General features: G+C 33.9%; 1 protein-coding gene and 1 non-coding gene across 2 annotated transcripts in view; one reads left to right on the top strand and one right to left on the bottom strand.

Annotated features, from left to right (window-relative positions):
* Positions 1-26,239, top strand: part of Tmem38b (transmembrane protein 38B) — a 48,201-nt gene that overhangs the window by 798 nt on the left and 21,164 nt on the right. The window contains exon 2 of the mRNA XM_076843211.2: positions 16,792-16,948. Coding sequence (XP_076699326.1) covers positions 16,792-16,948 — 157 coding nt within the window. The remainder of the gene's footprint in view (positions 1-16,791; positions 16,949-26,239) is intronic.
* On the bottom strand, positions 16,362-16,434 carry Trnav-cac (transfer RNA valine (anticodon CAC)). The gene has a single exon. It is a non-coding gene; the product is annotated as a tRNA-Val (tRNA).

The following is a 26,239-nucleotide window of genomic DNA, read 5'->3' as shown; positions in this document are numbered from 1 at the left end:
TGGTTTGAAGACCTTTGGAGCTGTTTACCAAGGAGCAGTATTTCTATTTTCTATCTTACATTCAGGATACTTGCCCCTATATTGCTTTACTTTTGTTGTTATTCCACCTTCCCTTTATGTTTTGTGCATCTCTTCTTTCAAGAGGCCAAGCATTTCTGTCCATTTTCCATGTGTTCATACCATCTTTAATCCGCCTTGTTCTACAAATAGTTGATGAGTGAAGATTTGAGGTTGATGCTGTATCTCTCCTAGCTATTACTGATTGTCTCAATTTTTGGAAGAGTATTTTTTTTTTTAAACTTATATTGGAGTTTGTAACTCAGTCTGAATCAATTGTTTGGTAGAGATTTTGACCTGGATAAGGGGAGTATTACTAAACTAATTAATGTAGGATAGATAATCTGTATAAGATACTGCTTCCTTAGTCTGAAAGGAAGTGCATTTTGTTACTGTTCCATACTCAGAATTTGATATTTTCTTGCATTGGGTAAAAGGTTCTCAAAGTATGGTTGAGGAATCCACAGGGTTCTCTGACACTAACTTGTTAAAATTATATTCACAATAATATTCAGATATTATTCATTTTTTCACTCTGATTTTTTTACATGTGTACAGTGGAGTTTTCTAAAGACTACATGACTTATAAATTGTGATACTGTAAGAGATTGAAGAGTATGAGAATCCTGCCAGCTGTTTTCTGTTTGAAGCCACACATTAAGGATTTGCTACTACAGAAAACAGTGTACTTTTTCTCACTAATTGATTTTACCTTTGGAAAAACATTCATTTTTCATAAAGAATCTGTTAACATTTAGTGCATTTATTATTTTTAAAATGAATATAGAACCCCCCCCCCCCCCTCTTTTTTTTGTGGTGGTAATAGGGATTGAAACCAGGGCCTTGAAGGTGATAGGCAGGCACTCTACCAACGACCTGGGTCTTTAGCCCATAAGGAACTATTTTGAAATTCTCTCAGTTACAATTTGATACTTGTTACCCCAATGAACAAAAGTTCTTTGGGGTTCTCAAGAAATGTTTGAAGGGCTGGGGTTGTTGCTCAGTGGTAAGCTCACCTGGCATGTGTGAGGCACTGGGTTCTATCCTCAGCACCACATAAAAATAAATAAAATAAAGGTATTGTGTCCATCTACCCCCTCCAAAGGTTTTGAAGTCAGTTATTTTTAAAGGTATAATTTATATACAGTATATTTATTTTTTTTTTGAGAGAGAGAGAGAGAATTTTTAAAAATATTTATTTTTTTTTAGTTTTCGGTGGACACAACATCTTTATTTTTATGTGTTGCTTAGGATCAAACCCAGTGCCCCGCACATGCCAGGGAGGGCGCCCTGAAACTGCCTGGCTGACCAATGAGTTTATACTATTTGAGCCACAACCCCAGCCCAGTATATTCTTTTTTAATATAAAAATTTAACATTAACATATATAAAATATATTAATTTTAATATAAAGTTCTATGATTTTGAAAATAGTCTTATAACCACCATTACAATCAAGATGTAGAACATTTTGTTCACCTACCCCAGATTTCCTTCTGCTCCTTTGTAGACAGTCCTCCTTCAACTCCTGGCAACTATTCATTAGCTTACTAATTTTTAGTGTATAAAGGGGTCAGAGTCCCCCAAAATCTGAGAATTACTTGGATAAATGAATGCTAATATAGTGTTATATAGAGAGTAACAAATATTTTTTTCTAGTACCAGTCCTTGTAAAGAGGTAAAAATGATAGAATTCACATGAGTGTACCTGTTTATACTTTCCTTGGAAATGTGTTAGACTCCCTATTTCCTTTGACATTGTTGACTATTTTCAGTCCTCAGTACCTTGTCATTTTCATGATCAGAAAACAGTTTTCATTTGCATTTGTCAGGGTTACTAATGAGTTTATACTTCTTAGGTTTATTGAACACCTTTATTTCATGACTGTAAGTTTCTTAATATCTTTTGACCATTTTTTTTTCTATTGGTTGTAGGTTGTTGTCTAATTGTATTAATTTTCTTTATGTATCATGGGTGTTAATTCTATTTATGTATAGTAAAGCTATTTTCCTTTTCTCAGCAGAGTGGCTAATTGAATTTGTTTTCCTCTAAGACCTTTATTAAGCCTCTAGACTGTCTGTAATTTTGCTTATTTTCTTTATTTAGCCTTTCAGTTTTTCTGAGTTATTGAAATCTTTCAAGTGAATTCTTTTTGGCTTAAGTTTGTCATAGGTTTTTTTTGATATTTACTTGTAGCCAAGAACCCTGTATTTTCTAGCCTCTATATTGAGGAGCATAGTGGTGATTATAGTGAGTGGCTTTGTTCTCGTGATTTTAATGAGAATATTTTTAAAGTTTCATCAAATGTGATGTTTTACTGTAGGGTTTTAAGAGGCATAGTTAACAGTTTTATTTTAATCTTAACTTTCTAGGTTCTCCCTATATCTTTATCACCATCTTGGTGAAGAAGGTGACAAATTTTGTTAATGATCCCCCCCCCCACCCAACACCCAAATCCATTGAGATGATCATTTGTATTGGTTTTTCTATTTAAAAATGTAATGGGCATGGTAGTTTAGGCTTGTAATCCCAGCAATTCTGGTGGCTAAGGCAGGAGGATTATAGGTTAAAGAATAGCTTGGGCAATTTACCAGGACCCTGTCTCAAAATTAAAAAGAGCTAGCGATATAGTTCACTAGTAGAGCACCCTGGGGTCAATCACCATTACTAAAAGGGGAAAAAATGTAGTGAAAAGATATTCATAGATATTTAAAAAATGATGAAGCATTCCTATATTTTAGGAATAGACTTTACTTGTTTGATGTATTTAGTTTTCAGGAATTTTGATTGTTAATACTTTATTTAAACTTTTTGTATTTATGTTTATAATGGGAATTTGCCCATCAAATCTTTTTCTATTTTGGTTATCAAGGTTATGCTGTTTTTGTAAAATAGATTGGGAAACTTTCCACTATTTTATATTTATTATTTATTTTTAGCTCAAGATAGTTTATTTACTAGACATTCCCTATACTTTTTTTTTTTTTTTTGGAGAGGGGGTGGTACTTGGGATTGAACCCAGTGATGCTTTATTATTGAGCCATGTTCCCACGCTTTTTTATTTTTTGAGACAGGGTCTTGATAAGTTGCTTAGGGCCTCATTGAGTTGCTGAGACTGGTTTTGAATTTGTGATCCTCCTCCATCAGCCTCCTGAGCTGCTGGGATTACAGGCATGTATGCACCACCATGCCTAGCTCATTACTTATTCCTAGGTATTTGTTTTAGTCATTACTTATTCCTAGCTCATTACTTATTCCTAGGTATTTGTTTCAATGCTGTGACCAAAAAATTTGACAAGAACAATTTTAGAGGAGGAAAGTTTATTTTTGCACTGATTGTTTCAGAGGTCTCAGTCCATAGATGTGTGACTCCATTCCTCAGGGACCAGGTGAGCCTGAATGGGAAGAGTATGGTGGAGGAAACTTTCACTCAGGACATGGCCACTAATAAGCAAATAGAGAGACTCCACTCTCCAAGGACAAAATATATACCCAAAGGCATTCCCAGTGACCCACTGCCTCCAGCCATACCACCCTGTACCTGCCTAAAGAGACAGGTAGTTAATACTTATTAGGATTCATCATGGTGTAGGTTAAGACTCATAATCCAATTATTTCACCTCTAAGCTTTTTGTGTTCTTACACATGAGCTTTTGGGGAACAGTGTTTATATAAACCATAAACAGTATTCAATAGACTTAAAATATGAAGCTGTTTCTTGGTCCATTTTAATGAGTAAATCTTTTTTTTTTTTTAAATAAAAAAATTCAGTCTTAAGTCATTTTTGGCCATTTACATTTCTCTCAGGAATCATTTGTTTCCTTTAAAGTTTGAAGTGTATTGGAGTAAATGTGAACATTATTTCTAGAAAATTTCTCTGGATTCGTTAGTAGCTGATTCTTTAAAATTTTTTTTAATGTTTATATTTTTTTAGCTGTAGTAGGACAAAATACCTTTATTTTATTTATTTATTTATTTTATGTGGTGCTGTGGATGGCACCCGGTGCCTTGCGTGTGCTAGGTGAGCTTTCTACCGCAGAGCCACAACCCCAGTCCCTAGTAGTTGATTATTAAATGTTATACACTTTAATTTGACTCTTCTGGATCTTTTTTTCTTATGTCCAGTGATAAATTTTTATAGCCTCTGATTTACCTTTTTTTCTTCTAACTCATTTAGATTAAGATATATTTGTCCAGATTCTTGTTGGTAGCAGCAAGTAGCTTGTATGCTCTATGTGGTCAGCTAGACTTTTTCATATTTAGAACTGTAGATATGTGGTACTTCCAGTCCAATGCCCAGTTTCTCTTAGTTTTACTTAGTATATTTATATATGCTCTGCTTAACTGGCAACTTTTCTTATCCCCCAGAGACCGATTGTCTAGAACTCAGATCTGTAGTAGTATAATAAATCTACAATTCATATATGTGCTGCTCTCAGGATTCTTATCTCTATACTTTCAAACATGTTACTTTTTGAGACTTAATTTTGAAATATTTTCTATCTTGGCTAATACCTCACTCCCCAATTTTTTATCCTTTATATCTTATCATTGTAGCTTCTGCCTAGAGCATAAAAATGCTAGTGGAGGTTAGAAGGAAAAGGGGATTAACTCTTTATACCTGAGGTTTGGAGACGGTTATACCTCATATTTGTTTGGTTTAGATTTTGAAGTGTATTGGAGTAAATGAAATGAAAGATAATTCTCCCATTTCTCCACTGTGTGATTTTTTAAAAAAATTAAAACAACATTTTTTTAGTTGTTGATAGAACTTTATTTTTCTTTGTTTATATGTGGTGCTGAGAATTGAACCCAGTGCCTCACACATGCTAGGTAAGTGCTCTACCACTGAGCCATCACCCCAGCCTCCATCTACTGCGTGATTTCTACTTCATAAACAAAGATGTAAAACACAGGGTATGAATTGGATTTTTTTCCCCTTAGTTTACCTCCATTTGTCTTAAAATCAACTGTAGTTTTCCCTGAATTCTGGCATTTGATTTTCAGCTTCCCCAGTCCCTTTATCTCCTGGGCATTTTATCAGGAAGTTGTAATATGCTGCTTGGGGACTAATAGTGAGAAGCCATTTTTTACATTACCAACTTAATCTATTTTATCTTACATTTAAAATCAGTCTTTTTTCTTGTTAAATCTTCATTAAAATAAACATTTCTTCAAGCCCATATTCATATACAATTGCCATCTACTATGACTTCTGAAAACAATCTACAATTATTTCTTCTATGCATGAAATCTATTATTGCACTCTACATTCTCTCAACATTTTGCCAACCTCTCTTAAATCCTATATATATTTCAGTTAAACAAATTCTATATAGTACAGTTTTTGAAAGTGTACTATACTATATTTATCAGGCTCTATATTAGATGTTGAGGATGCCAGAATAAAGGCTACTCTTTTTTTTTTTAATTTGTTTTAATTTGTTGAAGCTACTCTTACAATCCTAAAGAAACCCAACTGCTCTTTCTTCTTGCTTTTTTGGACAGTGTCTCATAAGATTGAACTGTTGTTCTTATGTAGTAGAAATAGTTATCATTGGTTTTGTATACTGCAGAATATTTCTGTATAATTCTAATCGTCATACATTTCTGTAATATGGGTATCACTGAACTCAAGGGTACTCAACCACTGAGCCACATCCCCAGCCCTTTTTTAAAAATATTTTATTTAGAGACACAGTCTCACTGAGTTGCTTAGTGCCTTGCTATGTTGCTGAGGCTGTTTTTGAACTCGTGATCCTCCCACCTCAGCCTCCCAAGCCACTGGAATTACAGGCATGAGCTACCCTGCTTAGAACTAGTTCTTGACTCCAGATTTGGCTAATTCTAAACTTTCTAAACCATCTGTGTTCCCTCTTTGCAGGCCCAGTGTTCCTGGTTTCTTAATATTTACAATTTAGCAATGAACTGTCTTTTGACATGTTATTAATCATGGGAGTTATTTTCTCCCATGATTTCTGTCACTTCCACATCACAAACCAGGTTCTCATTTGTTTTAGGAACTAAATTGAGGGAAAAAGCTTGTCATAGTTCCATTCTCTAATTGGTGGGAAATGAAAGGGCTAATAAGTTAAAAATTTATTACTCTGGGCATTTTGGACAGATGGCAGTGCTTGTGACAACACAATTTTGCCATCTTTGTGAACCCCTTATAAAAACATAAAGAAGCTAGGCATGGTGGTGTATGTCTATAATTTCAGAGGCTCAGGAGGCTGAGACAGGAGGATCGTGGGTTCAAAGCCAGCTTCAGTGAGACTCTGTCTCTAAATAAAATATAAAAAATAGGGCTGGGGATGTGGCTCAGTGGTTGAGTACCCCTGAGTTCAATCTCTGGTACCAAAAAAAAAAAAAAAAAAAAAAATATATATATATATATATATATATATATATATACACACACACACACACACACACACACACATATACACACACACACACGTATACACACACATATATACTTATATGTGTATATACATATATATTTATAATTTTAAAATTATATGTTGATAATTATGCATTTATATATACATATATACATTTTACAATATGTATTTTAAATTATATATATTTATTAGTACAAAAGTTAAAAAGGTACAGACCAATGAATTTTCAAAATTAGTACATCTGTGTAATTAATACCCAGATAGTAATAGATCATTCACAATCTTCAAGAAGCTTCCTTTATTATATGATTAAAAAAATGTAATAGTTGCTACCAGTATGTAGGAAGGGATGTCTCAGAAATGGCAGTTCATAATTTACTTCTGTAAATTTAGAGATTATGCTTGAATATATTTAATATTTTTTTTTAGTGATCTGAGATAAAACGCTGGTCAGTGAATTTTTTTAAGAATTTCTTTTTTAGTTATAAATGGACATAATACGTTTATTTTGTTTATTTTTTTTTTATGAGGTGCTGAGGATCAACCCAGTGCCTCACACATGCGAGGCGAGTGTTCTTCCCCTGAGCCTCAATCCCAGCCCCCCAGTCAGTGAGTTTTTTGGTAGAAAGATCTCATAAAGCTAGTCAGGAGGCCAGTGTCTAATTTAAACTCTTCCATTAATGGACTGAGTAGTTGTAAGAACTTAAAACTCAGTATTTTATTTGTGCAGTGAATGTGCATTACTAGAATATCTAACTGAAGAGTTTCCCCTCTACAGGGTTCTCAGTTTGGGCTGTAAAGAGCTTTTCCTCCAAGTTAGTAAATTTAAATAATTTTAGCTTATTCTTTGGTTCCCCAGAGTGGTAATTGCTTTCTGCAGCTGATACCTATGTAATAATATTTACCTTTTGCCTTTCAACCACTTATGAAACAAGTTTATATCAATACTGTAATATTAACTTCTCTCTATTAAAATGACTGTGTATTTTCTATCTATTGACTGGACCTCTGACTGATGATAGAAATCCAGGAGGAGTGGAATTTAATATCCCACTTTCTGGTTTGCATACTTTTTAAATTTTTTTTTAGTTGTAGATAAATATGATACCTTTATTTTATTTATTTTTATGTGGTTCTGAGGATTGAACCCAGTGCTTCACATGGTAGGCAAGTTCTCTACCACTGAGCTATAACCCCAGCTCTGCATATATCTTTTAAAGATATCTAAAGTACTTGGTATATCTTGATTATCAGATTTATTCAGTAGAATGTCATCAGCCTTGTAGGCAAGTTTGGACTCACAATATGATTAAAATCTCAATGTTGGAGTATAGGAGAGTTAGCATAGGCTTGAAGCAAGAATGTGATAGTTTAACAAAATGGAGTGCTGCTGCTGCTGCTGCTGCTGCTGCTGCTGCTTCTTAAATTATTGTTTGTTTTTTACAAATTAATATGGAGAAAAAAGCATTTGCTTAGTAGGTGTCATGGTTTGAATACAAGGTGTCCCCCTAAAACTCCTGTGTTAATGCAGGAGTATTTGGAGGTGAAATGATGAGATTGTGAGAGCTGTAACCTAATCATTCCATTCTAGTTTGAATGGACTAACTGTAGGGAGATGGAGCATGGCTGGAGAAGATGGGTCCCTGGGGTCAAGCCCTGAAAGGGTGCATCTTCTCTGAGGGGACCCTTCTCTACCACTTCCTTGTTAGCAGTGAGCAGAGAAGCTTCCTTCCACTGTGTCCCCTCCACCATAATGTTCTGCCTTGCTTTGGACCCAGTAAAATCATGAGCCAAAATAAACTTTTACTTCTCTGAGTAAATACTTGTTCTTGTCAAGTATTTTGGTCACAGCTGTGAAAAGCTGACTAACATACTAGGTTATGAGTTGTTAATTTGCTCTGGTAAAAACACTTCATCTTAAATACAGCCATTCACCAGGTCCATCTGTTTGATGTGGACCAAAAAGGCCAGTTAAGCAAATCATCACCTTTTCATCTTTGAAGTCTGTTTATGGCACTTATACTTTGTTGGCAAGAAGAGGAATCTCTATAGAGTGTCTAGTTGATCCTTTCTACCATAATGATTCTTACTCCACAGCTCAGAGAATCAATTTGGGGACTGAGCCAGTTGCCAAATATAACCATTCTAGATGTGCATTAATGAATTGGGGAAAATAACCAGAGGGTGGATCTTTGTATTTACTTGTCTCAGTGCTATTCAAACTTGATCTAAAACTCCTTGAATTTTGTCACAGATAGTCTGTAAACCTTTGTTGCTTCCATGATTATTTTTAATAATTCTAATGAAAAAGCATTATGAGGAATGTGATATATTATTTTATTCATTTTTCTTTTTTTATATTGATTTTTTAAATTTGTAGAATAGTCTCACAAAAGTAGAACTGTTCAAGGTACATGCATTTAATCAATACTGCCAGTTTCTTTTTCTTTTTTTTCCAGATATCTAGAACAATCTGCTTGCTTACTCCGGATCTTATCAATTTTATTTTGTTTTATGCCAAGCAGAGGTGGAAAATGGTTTTCTAAAATTTTAATTTGCATTTTTATCACTTTCTCCTAAAATGCTAGGTTAATGATCAAGGTTCTTTCTTGGACACTGACCTTTATGGTAACTTTTCTCTCTTTTTAAGGAGATAAATCAATAACTGGGAAAGGATAAAGCAAAGTATTTGTAATACGCAGTTTAAAAATACTAAACATCTGGAGTTAAAATTTATGCAGGCTAGAACATTCTTGTGCTCCTTTCTGGAAATCATACTAACCACTAGCAAGCTGGATGTTAAATATTTAAAAAATAGCTACAGTGAAACTAGTTCTTAAGAATAGGGTTTTACTTTCAAGCTAAATTAGACTGAGTCCAAGAAATTAAAAAAGTCATGTTTGTCATACATAAAAACTATCTTTCTAAAATTTGTTACAAATAAGTTAATAGGACTATTGTAAACATAATCTAATGATTTTATTTTGGCTATAATTTTGGAATTTTGTAGATTTTAAGTGAGTTTACAGAAATAGTTTGGAACTTCATATTTAGCTTCTATTTTATAATGAAAATAGTCTTATTGAAACACAACCTCATTCATTCATTTATATATTATCTATGATTGCTTTCATAGTATAACTGCAGAGGTAAATGATTAAATAGAGACTGTCTGGCCCACAAAGTGAAAATATTATTATCTATCCCATTACAGAAAAAGTTTTCCAGATCCTGGTTTAGTTGGTTAGGGTGAAAAACTCAGGTTCCCTCTGTGATCCTCATAGGCCCTAACTACAGCCATGCATTATGTAGCTCCTCTTTAAATCCCTGATCCCTTTTACCCTGCTCCAGTCACACAGCCTCCTCCTTGCTGCTCCTTTAGTACCAGAAGTAGCTGGCATCGGGGTAGAGGAGGAGCAGGATTTATTTTTCCCTTACTTTTTCACTTAATGGAAGTATTTTGATATTAAAGTCCATATGTGGTTATTTGTGTTTTCAACATCTTAGATTTGGTACTTAGATTTGGGTCTTCAGTACTTAGATTTGGGTCTCCATGTGACAACTTTTGCTAAGAGTTTTGGGAAAAATAGTTTTATTGATAGCATATTTCAAACATCTTTATTCAAATTAGGACAAAAATTTTTTTTTTCTCTTTTAAAGATCATTATGTTAAAAATAACTTGAACAGAATGTTTTTCACTGAAATAATATTGAAAACTGTGCAAGTAGGACTATGTGAGGAGACCACCTCATCTATTCTTTTCCTGATTCTTTTTTTTCCCCAAATGAAATCTTAGTTTCATTTATTTAAGGCTATTAGGTTTATGAGTATTCTTTCACTGTCATCTTATCCAAAGCAATATGCAACTTAAAAATAGTAAACATCTGGAGTTAAAATTTATGCAGGCTAGAACATTCTTGTGCTCCTCTCTGGAAATCATAATAACTATTAGCAAGCCTGATGTTAAATATTTTAAAATTTTAAATTTTAAACTAACAAATGGCTCTGGGAAAACTGGAAGCATATCCTAGTCTTTCAGTAAGAACTCAATAGAATTGTGTTTTGGGCTTAGAGAACTGAGTCAGAAGCAGCCTGAAGGTTTCATTTACCTACCTCCTTTCTCTGTTGTAATGATGAATCTGCTGAATAGAGAAATAAGTCAGCAGAGTAATCAGCCATGTACTAGGTATAAAAATGTATTTTATGTATGTTCTCTCATTTTAAATCCTCACAAGGTATGTATTATTTCTATTTTATAAACAATGAAATTTAATTTGAGTGAGATTGAGGCCAATCCAGAGGTTATGAAACTGATAAGCAATCATAATTATTTGTCTGGCTTCTGACAATCCTTGGTAAGGGAGATTAATGGCAGTAGAATTTTAATGCTTAAACTCTTTGTTATATTTCATATGTATTTTTCCATCATATGATAAACGTCCTATATTAGTACCTATTTCACACTAAAATGTCGTAGAGTCTCAGGATTAACAATTTTATAATGGAGATGTGATTTGGGAAAAAAAATGTATCTTAAGAAGAAAGAATAAAATAAGTGAATGTTGAGGGAAAAGGAAAGTTTTCTTTTCTTTTTTCTGGGTACCGGCATACTGGGCCACTGAGCCACATCCCAGCCCTATTTTGTATTTCATTTAGAGACAGGGTCTCACTGAGTTGCTTAGCACCTCACTTTTGCTGAGACTGGCTTTGAACTTGAGATCCTCCTGCCTCAGCCTCCCGAACCGCTGGGATTATAGGTGTACGCCACCACACACAGCTAGCAAAGTTATTTTGGTGGACTTAATAAGAAATTAATATTTTATGATTAAATATTTTTTGTGTAAAAGTGTTTAATAAATTTAATTTGGATTGGTTTTAATGGCCAAAGGAGAGGTAGGTGTATTTGGGTTTGGCTTAGCCAGTGAGTAATAGCGTTAGAATAGTATCAGAATAGTACTAAGGAATGCAGAAGAGACACCAGTCAGTATTCCAATTGTGTTTTTCAGAACTAATCAGTTACCTTGGGAATGTGTTTTCATTGTGACTGCTATGTTATTTGAGTCCTTTATAGCTCTCACTTAGAGTTTCTATTTTATGAATACAGCTCCATGCTAACCAGGTTATACCTGAGAGACAGAGAAAAGCAGACATGCATATTACACATGCATGAGGTGTAGGAAGTGGGGACAGATGGAAGGGGGAGGAAGAGTGTATGTGTGTAAATAAACATAGAAGTTGTCTAGAAATAGTCACCCTTCAGCAGAGGTGTGTGACTGAATTGTAGGAGTCGAGAGGAAGGCTTATGTTTTGTTTTTTTTTTAATTTACTTCTGTGATAGTAGCTGGTACTTTTGCTTACTGTGTGCCAGGCTCCATTCCAAGTACTTGAAATGTACTCATTTCTAGTTAATCCTTACAACAATGCTCTGAGGTGAGTTACTTTTTTTCTTTTCTCTGTTTTGATGGAGTGTGTGTGTGTGTGTGTGTGTGTGTATGAGTGAGAAAGAGTTATTAATACAAAGAGTAAGTTTATTTCTGAGCAGTTAAGATCCAGTCCACATTCTTAAGCACACTATATTGCCTTTCAGCCTGAGGTAGCTCAGCATGGCATTGTTCATTGTTCAGCTAGTGCTCATTAACCAAAAGGAGAAGATCAAAGGTTGTATTCATTTATTGTGTTGACCAGTATGACAGTCATTCACGCTGCATGGGATAGTACTGAATGGTGCCGATACACATACTCAGATAAATATCTAAAATGTGTGTATGAGTGTGTGTAGGGATGTATATGACTTAGTGGTAGCATATCTTATGCAGGGGTTTGTCTCTAAAAGCAGCATGACCATGTAACATCAAAATAGCTCTTTTCCAGCAATCGTAACAAAAATAGCATGATATTGGCACCAAAATAGACTGGTAGGCCAATGGTACAGAATAGAGGACACAGAGACTAACCCAAATAATTACAGTTGTCTTATATTAGACAAAGGTGCCAAAAACATACATTGGAGAAAAGATAGCCTCTTCAACAAATGGTTCTGGGGAAACTGGAAATTAAACCTTATCTCTCACCATGCACAAAACTCAACTCAAAGTAGATCCAAGGACTTAGGAATAACCCAGAGACACTGCGCCTATTAGAAGAAAAAGTAGGCCCAAATCTATCATGTTGGATTAGGTCCCAGTTTCTGTAATAAGACTCCTATAGCACAAGAATTAAAACCAAGAATCGATAAATGGAATGGATTCAAACCAAAAGCTTATTCTCAGCAAAGGAAACAATCAGCGAGGTGAATAAGAGAGCCTACATCTTGGGAACAAATTTTTACCACTCGCACAATAGATAGAACACTAATTTCTAGGGTATATAAAGAACTCAAAAAGCTAAACCCCTCAAAAAACAAATAGCCCAATCAATAAATGGGCCAAGGAACTCAACAGACACCTCTCAGAAGATTATATACAATCAATCAAAAAATATATGAAAAAATGTTCATCATCACTAGCAATTAGAGAAATGAAATCAAAACTACTCTGTTTCATCTCACTCCTGTCAGAATGGCAGTTATTAAGAATACAAACAATAAGTATTGGCAAAGATGTGGGGAAAAAGGCACACTCATACATTGCTGGTGGGGACTGCAAATTGGTTCATCCAATCTGGAAAGCAGTATGGAGATTCCTTGGAAAACTGGGCATGGAACCACCATTTGACCTAGCTATCGTGCTCCTCGGTCTATACCGAAAGGACTTAAAAACAGCATACTTTAGGGACACAGCCACATCAGCAGCACAATTCACAGTTGCTAAACTGTGGAGCCAACCTAGCCAAACTGTGGCATATAAACACAATGGAATATTACTCAGCACTAAAAGAATAAAATCATGGTATTTGCAGGTACATGGATGGGGGTTGGAGAAGATAATGCTAAGTGAATTAGCCAATCCCAAGAAACCAAATGCTGAATATTCTCTCTGATACAAGGAGGCTGATTTATGGTGAGGTTGTGAGGGGCAGCATGGGAGGATTAGATGAACTCTAGATAGGGCAAAGGGTGTCAGGGGAAAGGAGGGCACATGGGGCTAAAAAAGATGGTGGAATGAGATGGATTTCATTATCCTAAGTACATGTATAGGGCTGGGGAGATAGCTCATTTGGTAGAGTGCTTGCCTTACATGCACAAGGCCCTGGGTTTGATCCCCAGCACCAAAACAAACAAACAAACCCCCCACAAACTAAGTACATGTATGAAGATATGAATGCTGTGAATATACTTTATATGCAACCAGAGATATGAAAAACTGCTCTATATGTGTAATATGAATTGTAATTCATTCTGCTGTCATATATAACAATACAAAAAAAAAAAAAACAGGCAATCAACTTGCTTAGACTTTTGTTAGAGGCTTTGTCTCATTCTTTGTGAGTGGCAATTTCAATCTCAGTTCATTTAATTTCTTTAAGACTCTGAGTTTGTTGTATGTAGGTGTCCTTTGAGGCTACCCTGAGACTTGTATGGGATTGTATGGGACTTCTATAAGACTTGTATGGGATTCATACACACAAGTAGAGGATTCAGTTTGTGGTTCTCTTTCCTCCAAAAGTTCCTCCCACCTCCATCTCCAGGTATGACTGTTATGCTCCTTTCCCTGGTTCTCTTTCTGCTGTACTATTTTACGACTGTGGCTCACTCTCAGGGCAAGTGCCCCTCTGCCAAACATGCATACAAAGGGGAACTCAGCCATGTGCTAATGGATTCTACTTATATGGACTCCTTTTTTTATTTTGAAAAATCCTGGCCACATTCTATTTTTTGGAATTGTGGGTTGCACTATTTTCATTTTTATTTCTGAGCATATGAATTTATCAATTCCCATACTTGTTAAACACAAGTATGTTGATGTTATTCTTCTGAATGCATTGTATACATTTTGGTTGATTGTCTTGATTGCTAATGTTGAAGACTTTCTTTTTTTGGTATGTTTCTACCTACTTATGGTTCTGTTTTGTGACTTGCCCATTTTTCTTTTGTTTGTTGACTTTTCCTCATAATTAGTTGTCATTTGCCTTATGTATGTTGAAAAATATTTTATTCCAGTCTTTTGTCATATAAAAGTCTTAATTTTTTATTTTTTTGAACAGTACTAGGGATTGAACCCAGACAGTCGATCATTGAGCTATATCTCCAGCCCTTTTTAGTTATTTATTTTAAAAATTTGAGACAGGGTCTCAACAAGTTGTCTAGGATGGCCTTGAACTTGTGATCCCTGTTCCTCAGTCTCCTATGTAACTGGAATTACAAGAATGTGCCATGAATTTTGATGTCTTATCTATAAATCATGGCTTTATTCAGATTAAATACTTTTGTTTCTCTGCCTGCATTGCTTGATTAAAAAAAAAATCAGGAATGTTGAATTTTTGTGAAGCACCTTTTTCTAGCTGTCTAAGGAGTGACCATAATAATTTCCTTGTGTAATGAATGAGAATTAATGAATTTCTAAATACTGAACTTTCCTTTAGTTCTTTGGAACTAAATCAAAATCAATTTGACCATGATTTATTATCTTTTTAAAAAACTGTTAGCTGGGCGTGGTGGCGCATACCTGATGGCTCAGGAGGTTGAGGCGGGAGGATGGCAAGTTCAAATTTTATAAATTGCTTCTATTTCTCTGGATGGGTTTACTTTTTTTGGTGTGTTTTTTCTTTGATAATTTCAAATTTACAGAAAATTTTGAAATTTTCAACCAATTTATAATAATTGGTTAAGAAACTCTTTATGTAGGTGGGGGGGTATGGGCAGAATAGATGAACTCTAAATAGGGCAGAGGGGTGGGAGGGGAAGGGAGGGGGCAGGGGGTTAGCAAGGCCCTGGTGGAATGTGATGGACATCATTATCCAAGTACATGTATGAAGACACGAATTGGTGTGAATATACTTTGTATACAACCAGAGATATGAAAAATTGTGCTCTATATGTATAATATGAATTGTAATGCATTCAGTTGTCATATATAAATTAAAAATATAAAATAAAAAAGCAGACTTTCCACCACGGAATACTGTCTTTATGATGAACGTAAAGAGAGAAAAGGCATCACAAAAAAGAGAGAGAGAGAGAGAAGAAATCCACCCCTACCCCCAGCCCCTCAGTGGACATTGCATGAACCCACAACACGATGGCCACAACGCTCCTCTGGCTTCCTTACAGGAGGACACAATGGTATCAGGAACCTGTGTGGTGTCTGAGGAGGGGAATTAAAAAAAAAAAAAAAGAAACTCCTATGTACACTTTAGTCAGATTAATCTACTGCTTACATTTGGTGCTGGGGATCCAAGTAGGACCTCACACGAATCAGGCAAGTCTTCTGTTGCTGAGTTCCATTGCTTCAGACCCTAGTTTTTTTCTCTCTTATGATATTTAATCTGGAACATGTCATTGGCCTTTTTATTGTTTTTCTTGACATTTTAATTGTATAGGTCAGTTTTTGTGTTTTGTTAGTTTTTTTCTTTCTTTGTTTTTTTCTTTTTAATTCAGAAGAGTCCTCAACTTCGGTTTGTTTGGTTAGATAAATTCATTACTTATTTTTGCTAGTAAAATGAAATACCACAGAAGTGATGGTATGTTCTCAGTGCATCATATCTGGAGTCACCTGATGTTGTTTACATTGATGGCTGAAAGGCTTCTCCACTCTAGATTTATTACTTCCTTCAGTAATTAGTAAATATTTTGTTAGGATTTATTTTGAAATGGTGTAAATATCAGCTCTTCATAAACTGTTCACCTTTAGGTTTATTATTCTTGTTTCTTGCTTGTCATGTTGAAAGCTTAGTTTGTTTACTTCAGCCTCATATTTTCTAAAGTACTTAAGATTATAAACTTGTTTTTTTTTTTATGGGGGGGGGATGCTGGGGATTGAACCCAGGGCCTTGTGTATGTGAGGCAAGCACTCTACCAACTGAGCTATATCCCCAGCCCTAAGATTATAAACTTAATACATAATTTGACTTATGGTCTGGGAATACTTATAGTAGGATTTGGAATGAAAGGAGACTAAATCATCTATTACCAGGAAGCTGGCAGTAAGAACCTGAACAGAGAATTTAAAAGTGCCAAAAATCAATCATTTTAAAAAATGTGTTCAGTCTTGCATTAAAGAACAAGTGATATGGTTTTTAATGGTTTAATGGTTGTAATTGGCACAACTATGAACAGTAATAAGTTGCTGAAAATAATGAATTTAAGAAGTTTATTTCGTTAGTGCATTGCGTACTCGGGGCTTATTTAATATACAACTATCTCAGACCATGTTTTGCCTTTACCATTTCAGGAGCAGTGGAAGGGGCATGGAAGAATCCTTTTTCAAGCTGGTTTACTGCAATGCTCCACTGCTTTGGTGGAGGAATTTTATCATGTATACTTCTTGCAGAGCCTCCACTGAGGTTTTTTGCAAATCACACTAATGTTTTACTGGCATCTTCAATCTGGTAAGCTATCATTATGGTAAACTATGAGACATTCTAAAAATTGTTTTGTAAATTGCTAGTGAAATGAAATTTTTTTCTTTAAAAAGTATTTTATCTTCTTGGAAAGTTATGTACAAGGAAGAAACCCAAATAATTCCAAATGTTTAAGCACCTGCTGTCTCTTTCTTGCCTTTCTATCCCCTTATTTTTTCTTTTCTTTTTTTATATATTTTTTTTAGTTTTCGATGGACACAGTACTTTTATTTATTTTTATGTGGTGCTGAGGATCGAACCCAGTGCCTCCCACATGTGAGTCAAGCGCTCTGTCACTGAGCCACAATTTCAGCCCCTCCCCTTATATTTTCCTAGAGGCAATTATTACCACCATAGTCTTATGCATTTAGCTTTTCAGACATGAAAGAGGATTAAATATTTGGCCCCAAACAGTTTCATCTTCTGAGCTCAACTTATACATCCAGAATTACCACACACAGAATTAGAATACAATAAAAGTCAATAAATGTCATGAATGTAACCAAACAAAAAAGATTCAAATGACTCAATATATAATTGTCCTTTGTCATACTTTTTGTTGGGTTATTTAGAACCTTATGAGATCTTTAAACATTAATTTTTTAGTTGTGAAATGAAGAAAAATGTTGCTAGGAATTGTTTTGGCTTCTTGTAACTCCAAATTCAGGTATGCTTTAGAGAATTGATCCATTAAGTTAAAAAATAGGTATACTACAAATCAGTGAACTTTGTTCTGTTGAAAGCCAAAACTGTGCTTCTATTAAAAACCACATCAGGTTAAATATATAAGATGTTAGGAACACTTAAGATTTCATTTTTATTATGGTAATTTGTAAATGATTGTTTTACTAGTTCTGAAGGGGATATTATAAGTAATAGTAGCAATAATAAAAAGTAAAATGAGGGAACTTGTGGCAGGAGAAACTTGAAAGGTTGTAATAATACACTTGATAGCTTTGTATACTGACTTGTTACTATATGTCAGCTAAAATCTTTATATTATTTTCATATTATATTGTAGGAGTCCTCTGAGTTAGTTTTTATTCTTATGCCCATTTGACAACTGAGAAAACTGAAATAAAGAAATGTTGCTATAACTTTCATATCTAGTAAGTGACTGAGTTAGAATCAAATTAAAAAATTTGACTTCAGAACCTTCAAACTTGATAGGCCCCCATCCCTCCCTCGCTCCCTCCCTCCCTCCCTCTCTTCCCCTTTCTCTCTCTCTCTTTCTCTTTCTCTCTTTTTTGTGATGCTGTGATGGAACCAAGACCTCACTCATGCTAGGCAGGCTCTCTGCTGCTGAACTACATCCCCAGTCCTCTCATAAATTTGTTAACAATCTCCTAAATATAGTCTTTTCCAGTAGTTTTTTGTTTTAAAAAACTTTTCAAGGATTTTATTTCTACAATGATATTTTAAAATGATATAATGATATTAGCATTTTAGAAAAATTCTTTTTATGTGTGTAGATGTTGAAATTATATAAAAAGTAAGATATCCAGAATCTGACACTCTCCATCACTTGTACTTCTATTTATGTTGTAATAATCACCAATACTTCTTGCCTGGATAGTTGAAGTAGCTTCTTAAGGGGTCTTGCTGCTTTATTCATTATCTCTTTTTTTTAAAATTTATTTTTAAGTTTTCGTTGGATACAACATCTTTATTTTTATTTTTATGTGGTGCTGAGGATCGAACCCAGTGCCCCACGCATGCCAGGCAATCATGTTACTGCTTGAGCCACATCCCCAGCCCTATTCATTATCTTTTGAGTCTGTTCTTCATGCAACAGATGAAATGAATTGTTTTAAAATAAATTGGAACATGTTACCCTTATGCTAGAATTTCTTACCTTATGAAGAACAAAATTCGAAGCTCTTACCATAACCTATAAATCCCTACAAAACCTTTCTTCTACTCTTTAATGTAATATCTTACCACTGTAACTCTTGTTCACTAATTCTTGAACATATAAGATATTTTTCTTGCTTAGTGCCTTTGAACTTGCTTTCTTCTCCCTGTAATGTTATTTTCCCAGAAGACTCATAGTTTATTAGAGAGGTCTTTTACCATCCTTCTCTATTTTTCTTCCTAGAGTTTTACTGCTTGACATATTAACCATTGACTTTTTATGTTGCTGTAATTCCACTAGAATAACAAACAGCTTATCAGACTAAGAATTTTGTTTTGTTAACTGTGTACCAAGTAATATTCTGCTTTCAGTAAATACATTGCTAAAGGAGTAGATTGCTGTGTACTGTCATGAGCAATTTCTGAAATTCAGTACCAAGGAATTACAGATCTTGATTAATTGATCTCTTAAATGAAGTGAAATTGCATGTCTATAAATGTATGATTTCTTGGCTTAAACTAAGACATATGTTAGAAATGGAAAATGAGAAATGCATTTTTATAATGAATTAATAACATTATTCATTAACCTCAGATCTTTTATTATTCCCATTTTATGTAAGAGGAAGTTGAGGCTTAAAGAGTTGGTATATAAAGTCTGAATTTCAACTCAGGCATTTAGATTATGGTCTTTATAGAGTTTTTTCTCTAAACAATCTTTATTAGTCTTTTCAGCTAATACAGAATAGGTAGAAAAATATTTCTAAAGTATATGTAAAATAGAAACAATTATGATGTAATAAATCTTGTGCATCCATTATTTAATTAAGAAAAAAATTGCCACTTAAATTTTTTTATATGAAGTGAACATTCAGAAAGCCACAGAGATGCATTGACATAGTAAATTATTATAGTGTATACCCTTGTAACCCCTACCCCAGTCAAGAGGTTGTGCTTTGTCACTAATCATAGAAGTTCTTTCTGTGTATTTTATTCCAATCACAACCTCTTTCCCACCTTAAATAACCATTATAATAACACATCCTTACTTCTATGGGAATCACGTTTCATATTTTTATAATTTTATCACCACTGTTCATTCCTTGATATATTATAGTTTAGTTATTTACAGATTCAGATTGTCTGATTTGATCTCTTTTGTGATATTAACAGTGTTTTACACTTAATGCCTGTAACAGTAAATTTGGAATTGTAAAATGGCAGTGATCTAATTTTATCTTTTCTTTTCTTTTTATTTATTTATTTACTTATTTAAAATATTTTTTTTGTAGTTGTACACAATACCTCTATTTTATTTTTTTATTTAAATGTTGTGCTGAGGATCGAACCCACACTGCACACATACTAGGCGAGTGCTCTACTGCTGAGCCAGAACCACAGCCCCCTTCTTTTTATTTTTTAAAATATTTTTTAACTTGTAGATGAACACAATACCTTTGTTTTATTTTTTATGTGGTGCTGAAGATTGAACTCAGTGCTTTCCACATGTGAGGCGAGCACTCTGCCACCGAACTACATCCCCAGCCCTCTTTTCTTTTTATTCATCAGTTAGAATATTATTCTAAACAGATACTTCTGACTTACCATCTACTATTTGGTAAAGCAGTTGTATAGTTCATATAAGAAAGGCAGGATAAATACTTGTTTCTATTCCTTTACTAGTTTTCAGTATAATCAACCTATCCTCTGTCATCCTCCAAAGATGACCAGTTTAAAAAAACAATAATTATGAACTCATGATTCAAGCATATTTCATGAGTTTTAATTTTAATTTTTGTTTTAATTCTTTGGCCAGTGGGAGCCTCTTTAAGTTGGCTCCTGAGACTTCGGATTAGCTTCCTTGCCTTTTGGTGTTATAAAATTCATCTTGCACTTTTCTTCTGGAATTTCTTTAAGAACCTCCAGTATCTTTTTAATGAGAAATGGCATTTCAAAACCATAATCTGAGCATTAGCGATCATCATTGTTACTGAGTTCATCATTGGTTCTAGGCCACTGCAGTGAACAGATAAGAAAAATAAAGACAAAATAACTTATGAGTTCATATTGATATTTCTGATCCAAATTCAAGGCTATACAATTTTTATTTATCTTATCTCTATTACATACATATCTTCTTTCTTTGATATTAAGGATTTTGATTTTTAAAAGAATAGGACATGATAGAATTAAACTATTTGACATTGCTTATTTATTCTGTTGTTTATTTGTTTTTGTGTGGTGCTGAGGATTGAATCCAGGGCCTCACCCATCCTAGGCAAACACTCTAACACTAAACTAGAACCCCAGCCCTCATTTTATTCTGTATTATGCACATGATAGCTTTAGAGTATAGTAAGACTGTCACCAATTTGGTTCCTGGAAATGTTTTTTTATTAGAGCTTTATATTTATATATAATATTTGGGTTCCTTTTGACATACAAAGAATTTGATTTCAATCCCCATTCCCTCCTCCTCTTAATTTCCTCCTTTTTTTTTCTCTCTTCTCACTCTTTTATTTATTTATTTTTGACTGGTACTTTCTATATATACATAGAGGAGATATACCGTTTGGTCATTTATATATGTATATATTATGGTTTTATTAGATTCATTCCATATTTCTTTCCCTTATGCTTCCTTTTCTCTCTCCCTCTCATTTTCCTACTTTTAATCCACTGATCATCCCTATATCTTTATGATATCCAATCCCCTCCCCCACTGCCTTTTCCCCCTTATTTTGCTTTAGCTTCCACATACAAGAGAAAACATTCAACCCTTGATTTTCTGAGTCTGACTTATTTCACTATATATGATTTTCTCCATTTCTATCCATTTACTGGCAAATGTCACATTTCATTCTGATTTATGGCTGAGTAAAACTCCATTGTGTATGTATACCACATTTTCTTGATCTATTTATATATTGACAGGCATCTGGGTTGATTCCATAATTTGGCTATCGTGAATTATGCTGCTACTAACATTGTATTGGCTGTTTCATTATAGTATGTTGATTTTAATTCTTGGATAAATACCAAGGAGTGGGATAGCTGGGTTATATGGTGATTCCATTTCTAGAATGGAATCTGCTTTTGAAAGTAGTTATACTAATTTGCAACACCAACAACAATATTTGAGTGTACCCTTTGCCTACATTCTTTTCAGCATTTATTATTATTCATATTCTTGATAATTGCTATTCTGACTGGTAGTATTTGTGGTTTGCATTTCCCTGATTGCTAGAGATGTTGAACATTTTTTTCATATATATTTTGGCCATTTGTGTTTCGTTTTGTTCTTTTGTCCATTTAATGATTGGGTTATTTTATTTCATTTTTTTGCAATTTTTTTGAGTTCTTTATATATTTTAGAGATTAACCCTCTCTCAGAGGAGTAGTTGGCAAAGATTTTCTCCCAGTTTGTAGGCTCTCTCTTTGCTTTCTTTCTTTTGTTTTTTTTTTTTTTTGTTGGGGGGCGGGTGTGGGTACCAGGATTAAACTCAGAACACTCGACCATTGAGGCACATCCTTAGCCCTATTTTGTATTTTATTGAAAATCAGTGTCTTACTGAGTTGCTTAGTGCCTCGCAGTTGCTGTGGGTATCCTCCTGTCTCAGCCACCTGAGGTGTTGAGATTGCAGGCCTGCGCCACTGCGCCCTGTCCTCTTTGCTTTCTCAGTTGTGAAAATTGCTTTTTATGTTTAACTCTCTTATGTTTAACTCTTATGTTTAATACAAATGCACCGTTCTGCATTCTATTAATATTATAGCCATTTTGTACTATACTTACCCTTTTTAAGTTTTCATTCAGTCTTATTTATTCAGCTAACTTTAACACTTAATACTAGTTCTTATGACTTATATCTGTTTATTTTGGTTGTCTAAAGCTTATGCTGTAGTAAATCTCATCAGGAATAGTAGTCCCAGAGTTTTCACATAAGGATGTTTATTTGTGTCTTTTAACTCAAAAGCCAATTTATTTATTTACTTATTTAAAAAATTTATTTATTTATTCTAATTTGTTATATATGACAGCAGAATGCATTTCAATTCATAGTATACATATAGAGCACAGTTTTTCATGTCTCTGTACACAAAGTAGAGTCACACCATTTGTGTCTTCATACATGTACCTGGGGTAAATGATATCCATCTCATTCTACCATCTGTCCTAACCCCCTTTCCCCTCCCCTCCCCTCCCTTCCCTTCCCTCGTCTTTGCCTTATCTAAAGCCTATTTTATTGAATATAAAATCATTGACACATGTATAATTAATATATTAAATGTACTATTTCATTTTTCCCCCTGACTTAAAGCATTGCTGTGAAAAAGTGTAATGGTCTTTTAATTTTCTTGCCCTTGCAGTCACATGCTTTCTCTTTCGCTCTTTCTCTTTCTCTTTTTTTTCCTGAATTTTGTTTTCATTAGAGTCTAATAATTTAAATAAAACATGTTTTGATTGGTCATTTTGGGGCAGTATCTTCAAGTATGTGGGGGTGTTCTTTTTAGTACATATAAATGTTTTCTTATTTGGAAAAATTGAGTATTTGTATGATTCCCTGGACTTGTTTTTCTTTAGGAACTCCTATTATTACTGGCATATTGGCTCTTCTTTGCCTTTCTTCAGTGAATCTTTTTATCTTTTTTTTAAAAAATATACATTTTTAGTTGTTGATGGACTTTATTTTATTTGTTTATTTATATGTGGTAATGAGAAAAGAACCCAGTGTCTCACACATGTGAGGCAAGTGCTCTACCACTGATCCACAACTCCAGCCCTTTATCTGTCTTTTTAAGTTAAAATATTTTTACCTTTTCCTCTTCTATTTCTTTGGATGCACTGTCTGTTGTGTTTATTTCTCTTTGTGTTTTCTTGTTTAGTTTTCATATCTGAAATTACCTTTATTTTTTATTTTTATTCATTATCCTTAGTTTTTAGTTTTTTTTTCTAATTCTGATGTTTGCTGTGCTTTTTATGTCTTATATCACTTTCTTACTGTCTTCAGCTTTTTCCTTTTTTGAAATAATGAGCTATAGTTCTAATCTGATTTGCAGAAACATCCTGAGTGTTTTTTGTTTTTTTTTGTTTTTTTTTTAGTTGTAGTTGAACACAATACCTTTATTTTATTTATTTATTTTTTATGTGGTGCTAAGGATCAAACCCAGTGTTTCACCACTGAGCCACAACCCCAGCCTCCTGAGTATTTTTATTGTAGGGGCTTACTTTATTTATTTTTTTATTGTAATAAGTTTATATGAGATTTGACCTTAATAATTTTCTGGTAATATTTATATGAATTTGGTAATATTTATATGAATTTGGTTTCCTTTAGGCTTTCAGAATTAGGTAGAATTTTCTGACTTCACAGAGCTTCTATTTGTTGTTTTTAATGTAGCATTCAAAAGATGATGGTACATGTTCCCTGAGATTTCTTGGGTCTTTTCTCCTTCCCCATTTTGGTCTAGACTTTTCTCTTTCTTTTATTTTTCTATCCTGCTCTGTTTTGATTTTATTCCAGCAGTTTATTTTCAATATGGGGCCTGTTCTAGAAGATCATCCTGGTGGATCAGTTTTGAAAGCTCATACAGACTAAATTGTTTAAAACTTTTCCCATCTTCTATCATGGACCCCTTGTCCTATCTGATGTTTAAGCTGCCATATATGTTAGTCCACCCTTGCAATCCTTGCTATGTGGAAGTTGAAGCAGCAGGAGGATTACCAGTTCTAGGCCAGCCTGGGCAATTTAGTAAGAATCTGTCTCAAAATAAAAAGGGATGAGGATGTAGCTCAGTGGTAGAAACCTTACTCAGCATGCACAAGACCCTAGGTTAATCTCTAGTTACTAAAACAAATGTGCAGGCAAGCACACAGCCAGAAACCCTCTAGTTTTTCTTCAAATTGGCCTACATGTACTTTCTGGTGAGTGCCCATTTGCTCCCTTTAGTGTTATTGTTTGTGAGCTTGTATCTTTTTCCTGTTGGTCTCTCTGAGTGTTGGTGATTTGTCTCTTCCCACTTGCTTTTGGGGTCTGAGAGGTTTTCTTATTAGTATTGTATATAGGATTTTAGTGTTGGCTGTCTTGTTGCTCTGTGTTTTTCTGTGGGATTTGAGTAAATTAAGATATATTCAATCACTACCATCTTCCCAGAATCCTTCTATTAGTTTTGATGTCCCCAGTATCTTCTCTAGTCCCCCTTTTTCCTTCCTCAGAGGGAATCATCATAGTTTTGTGCTTGTTATTCATTTGCTTTCCTATGTAGCTTTAGCAATGTTTATATCTCAAAACAATATAATTTTTGAAATTTTATAAATGGAATCACATATGTTTTTCTGTAACTTGCTGTTTTTTGTTCACCTCTATTCCTGAAATTCATTTTTATTGTGTGTGGTTGTAATTTATCAATTTTCACCGTTGTATAGCATAACAGAATTATCACGTCATAATCTTTCCTTTTCTCTATTGACAGTTGTTTCTACTTTTTTCCTATCATAAACAGTATTTCTAAGAAAATTCATACATATTTACTGGTGTACATATGTAAGATTTTCTCTTTGCATATGCTTAAGAGTAATATTCAATTATAGGGAAAATGATTCTTAAACTTATTATATGATGCCAGATCATTTCCCAAAACCGTTATATTAATTTACATTCTCACTGCATTGCACCCAACCTAAGAACTGGACTCTACCAATAATTTTTATACATTTATACATTTTCTTCCTCTGTCCTGTCTTCTAATTTTTCACAGATAACCTCTACCCTAATGGTTGTATTTATCTTACCTTTTAGAAAAATTTATATTATATTGGTGAATAAATAATAGTATTTTTAGTTTTGTTTGTTTGAGGCCCTATTTTTTTTTCACATTTTAAAAATCCTTTTAATTAGTTGATGAAAATTTAGGTTATTTGAGGCCCGATTTTAATTAATTTATTTTTTTGTGGTTCTGGGATTGAACCCAGGGCATTATAACATGCTAAGCACACACTATAGCATTGAGATATATAAGCCCCTAGCACCTGAACCCATTTTAAAATGGAATATCATACTGACTATAGTTTCCTGGGCATTAATTTTTCACTTGACATTATGTTACTAAGATTCATCTGTATGTTTTTGTGTAGCCATAGTGCTTTCCTTCCCATTGCTGTTTAATCCATTATATTTATATCTATATTTATTTTATTGTTGATGAGCATTTTATTGGTTCCAGTTGTTTTGTTGTGCATTACAAAACCACAATAATGATAGTAATTTAATTATCATTTATTATGTCCTAGACACTCTTCTTAGTGCTTTATATTTACTTTTGTTTCACTCTTCACAGATCATATAACTGAGGCATGAGGCATGCAGAGTTAATAATTTACCCAAGGGATTGCAGATACTAAGTGATTGGAACCTAGGGTTATCTAGT

This window comes from Callospermophilus lateralis, chromosome 2, assembly GCF_048772815.1.
Source record: "Callospermophilus lateralis isolate mCalLat2 chromosome 2, mCalLat2.hap1, whole genome shotgun sequence".
Lineage (NCBI taxonomy): Eukaryota > Metazoa > Chordata > Mammalia > Rodentia > Sciuridae > Callospermophilus > Callospermophilus lateralis.
The sequence above is the reverse complement of the archived record's forward strand: the minus strand, read 5'-3'. Positions and strand labels throughout refer to the sequence as shown.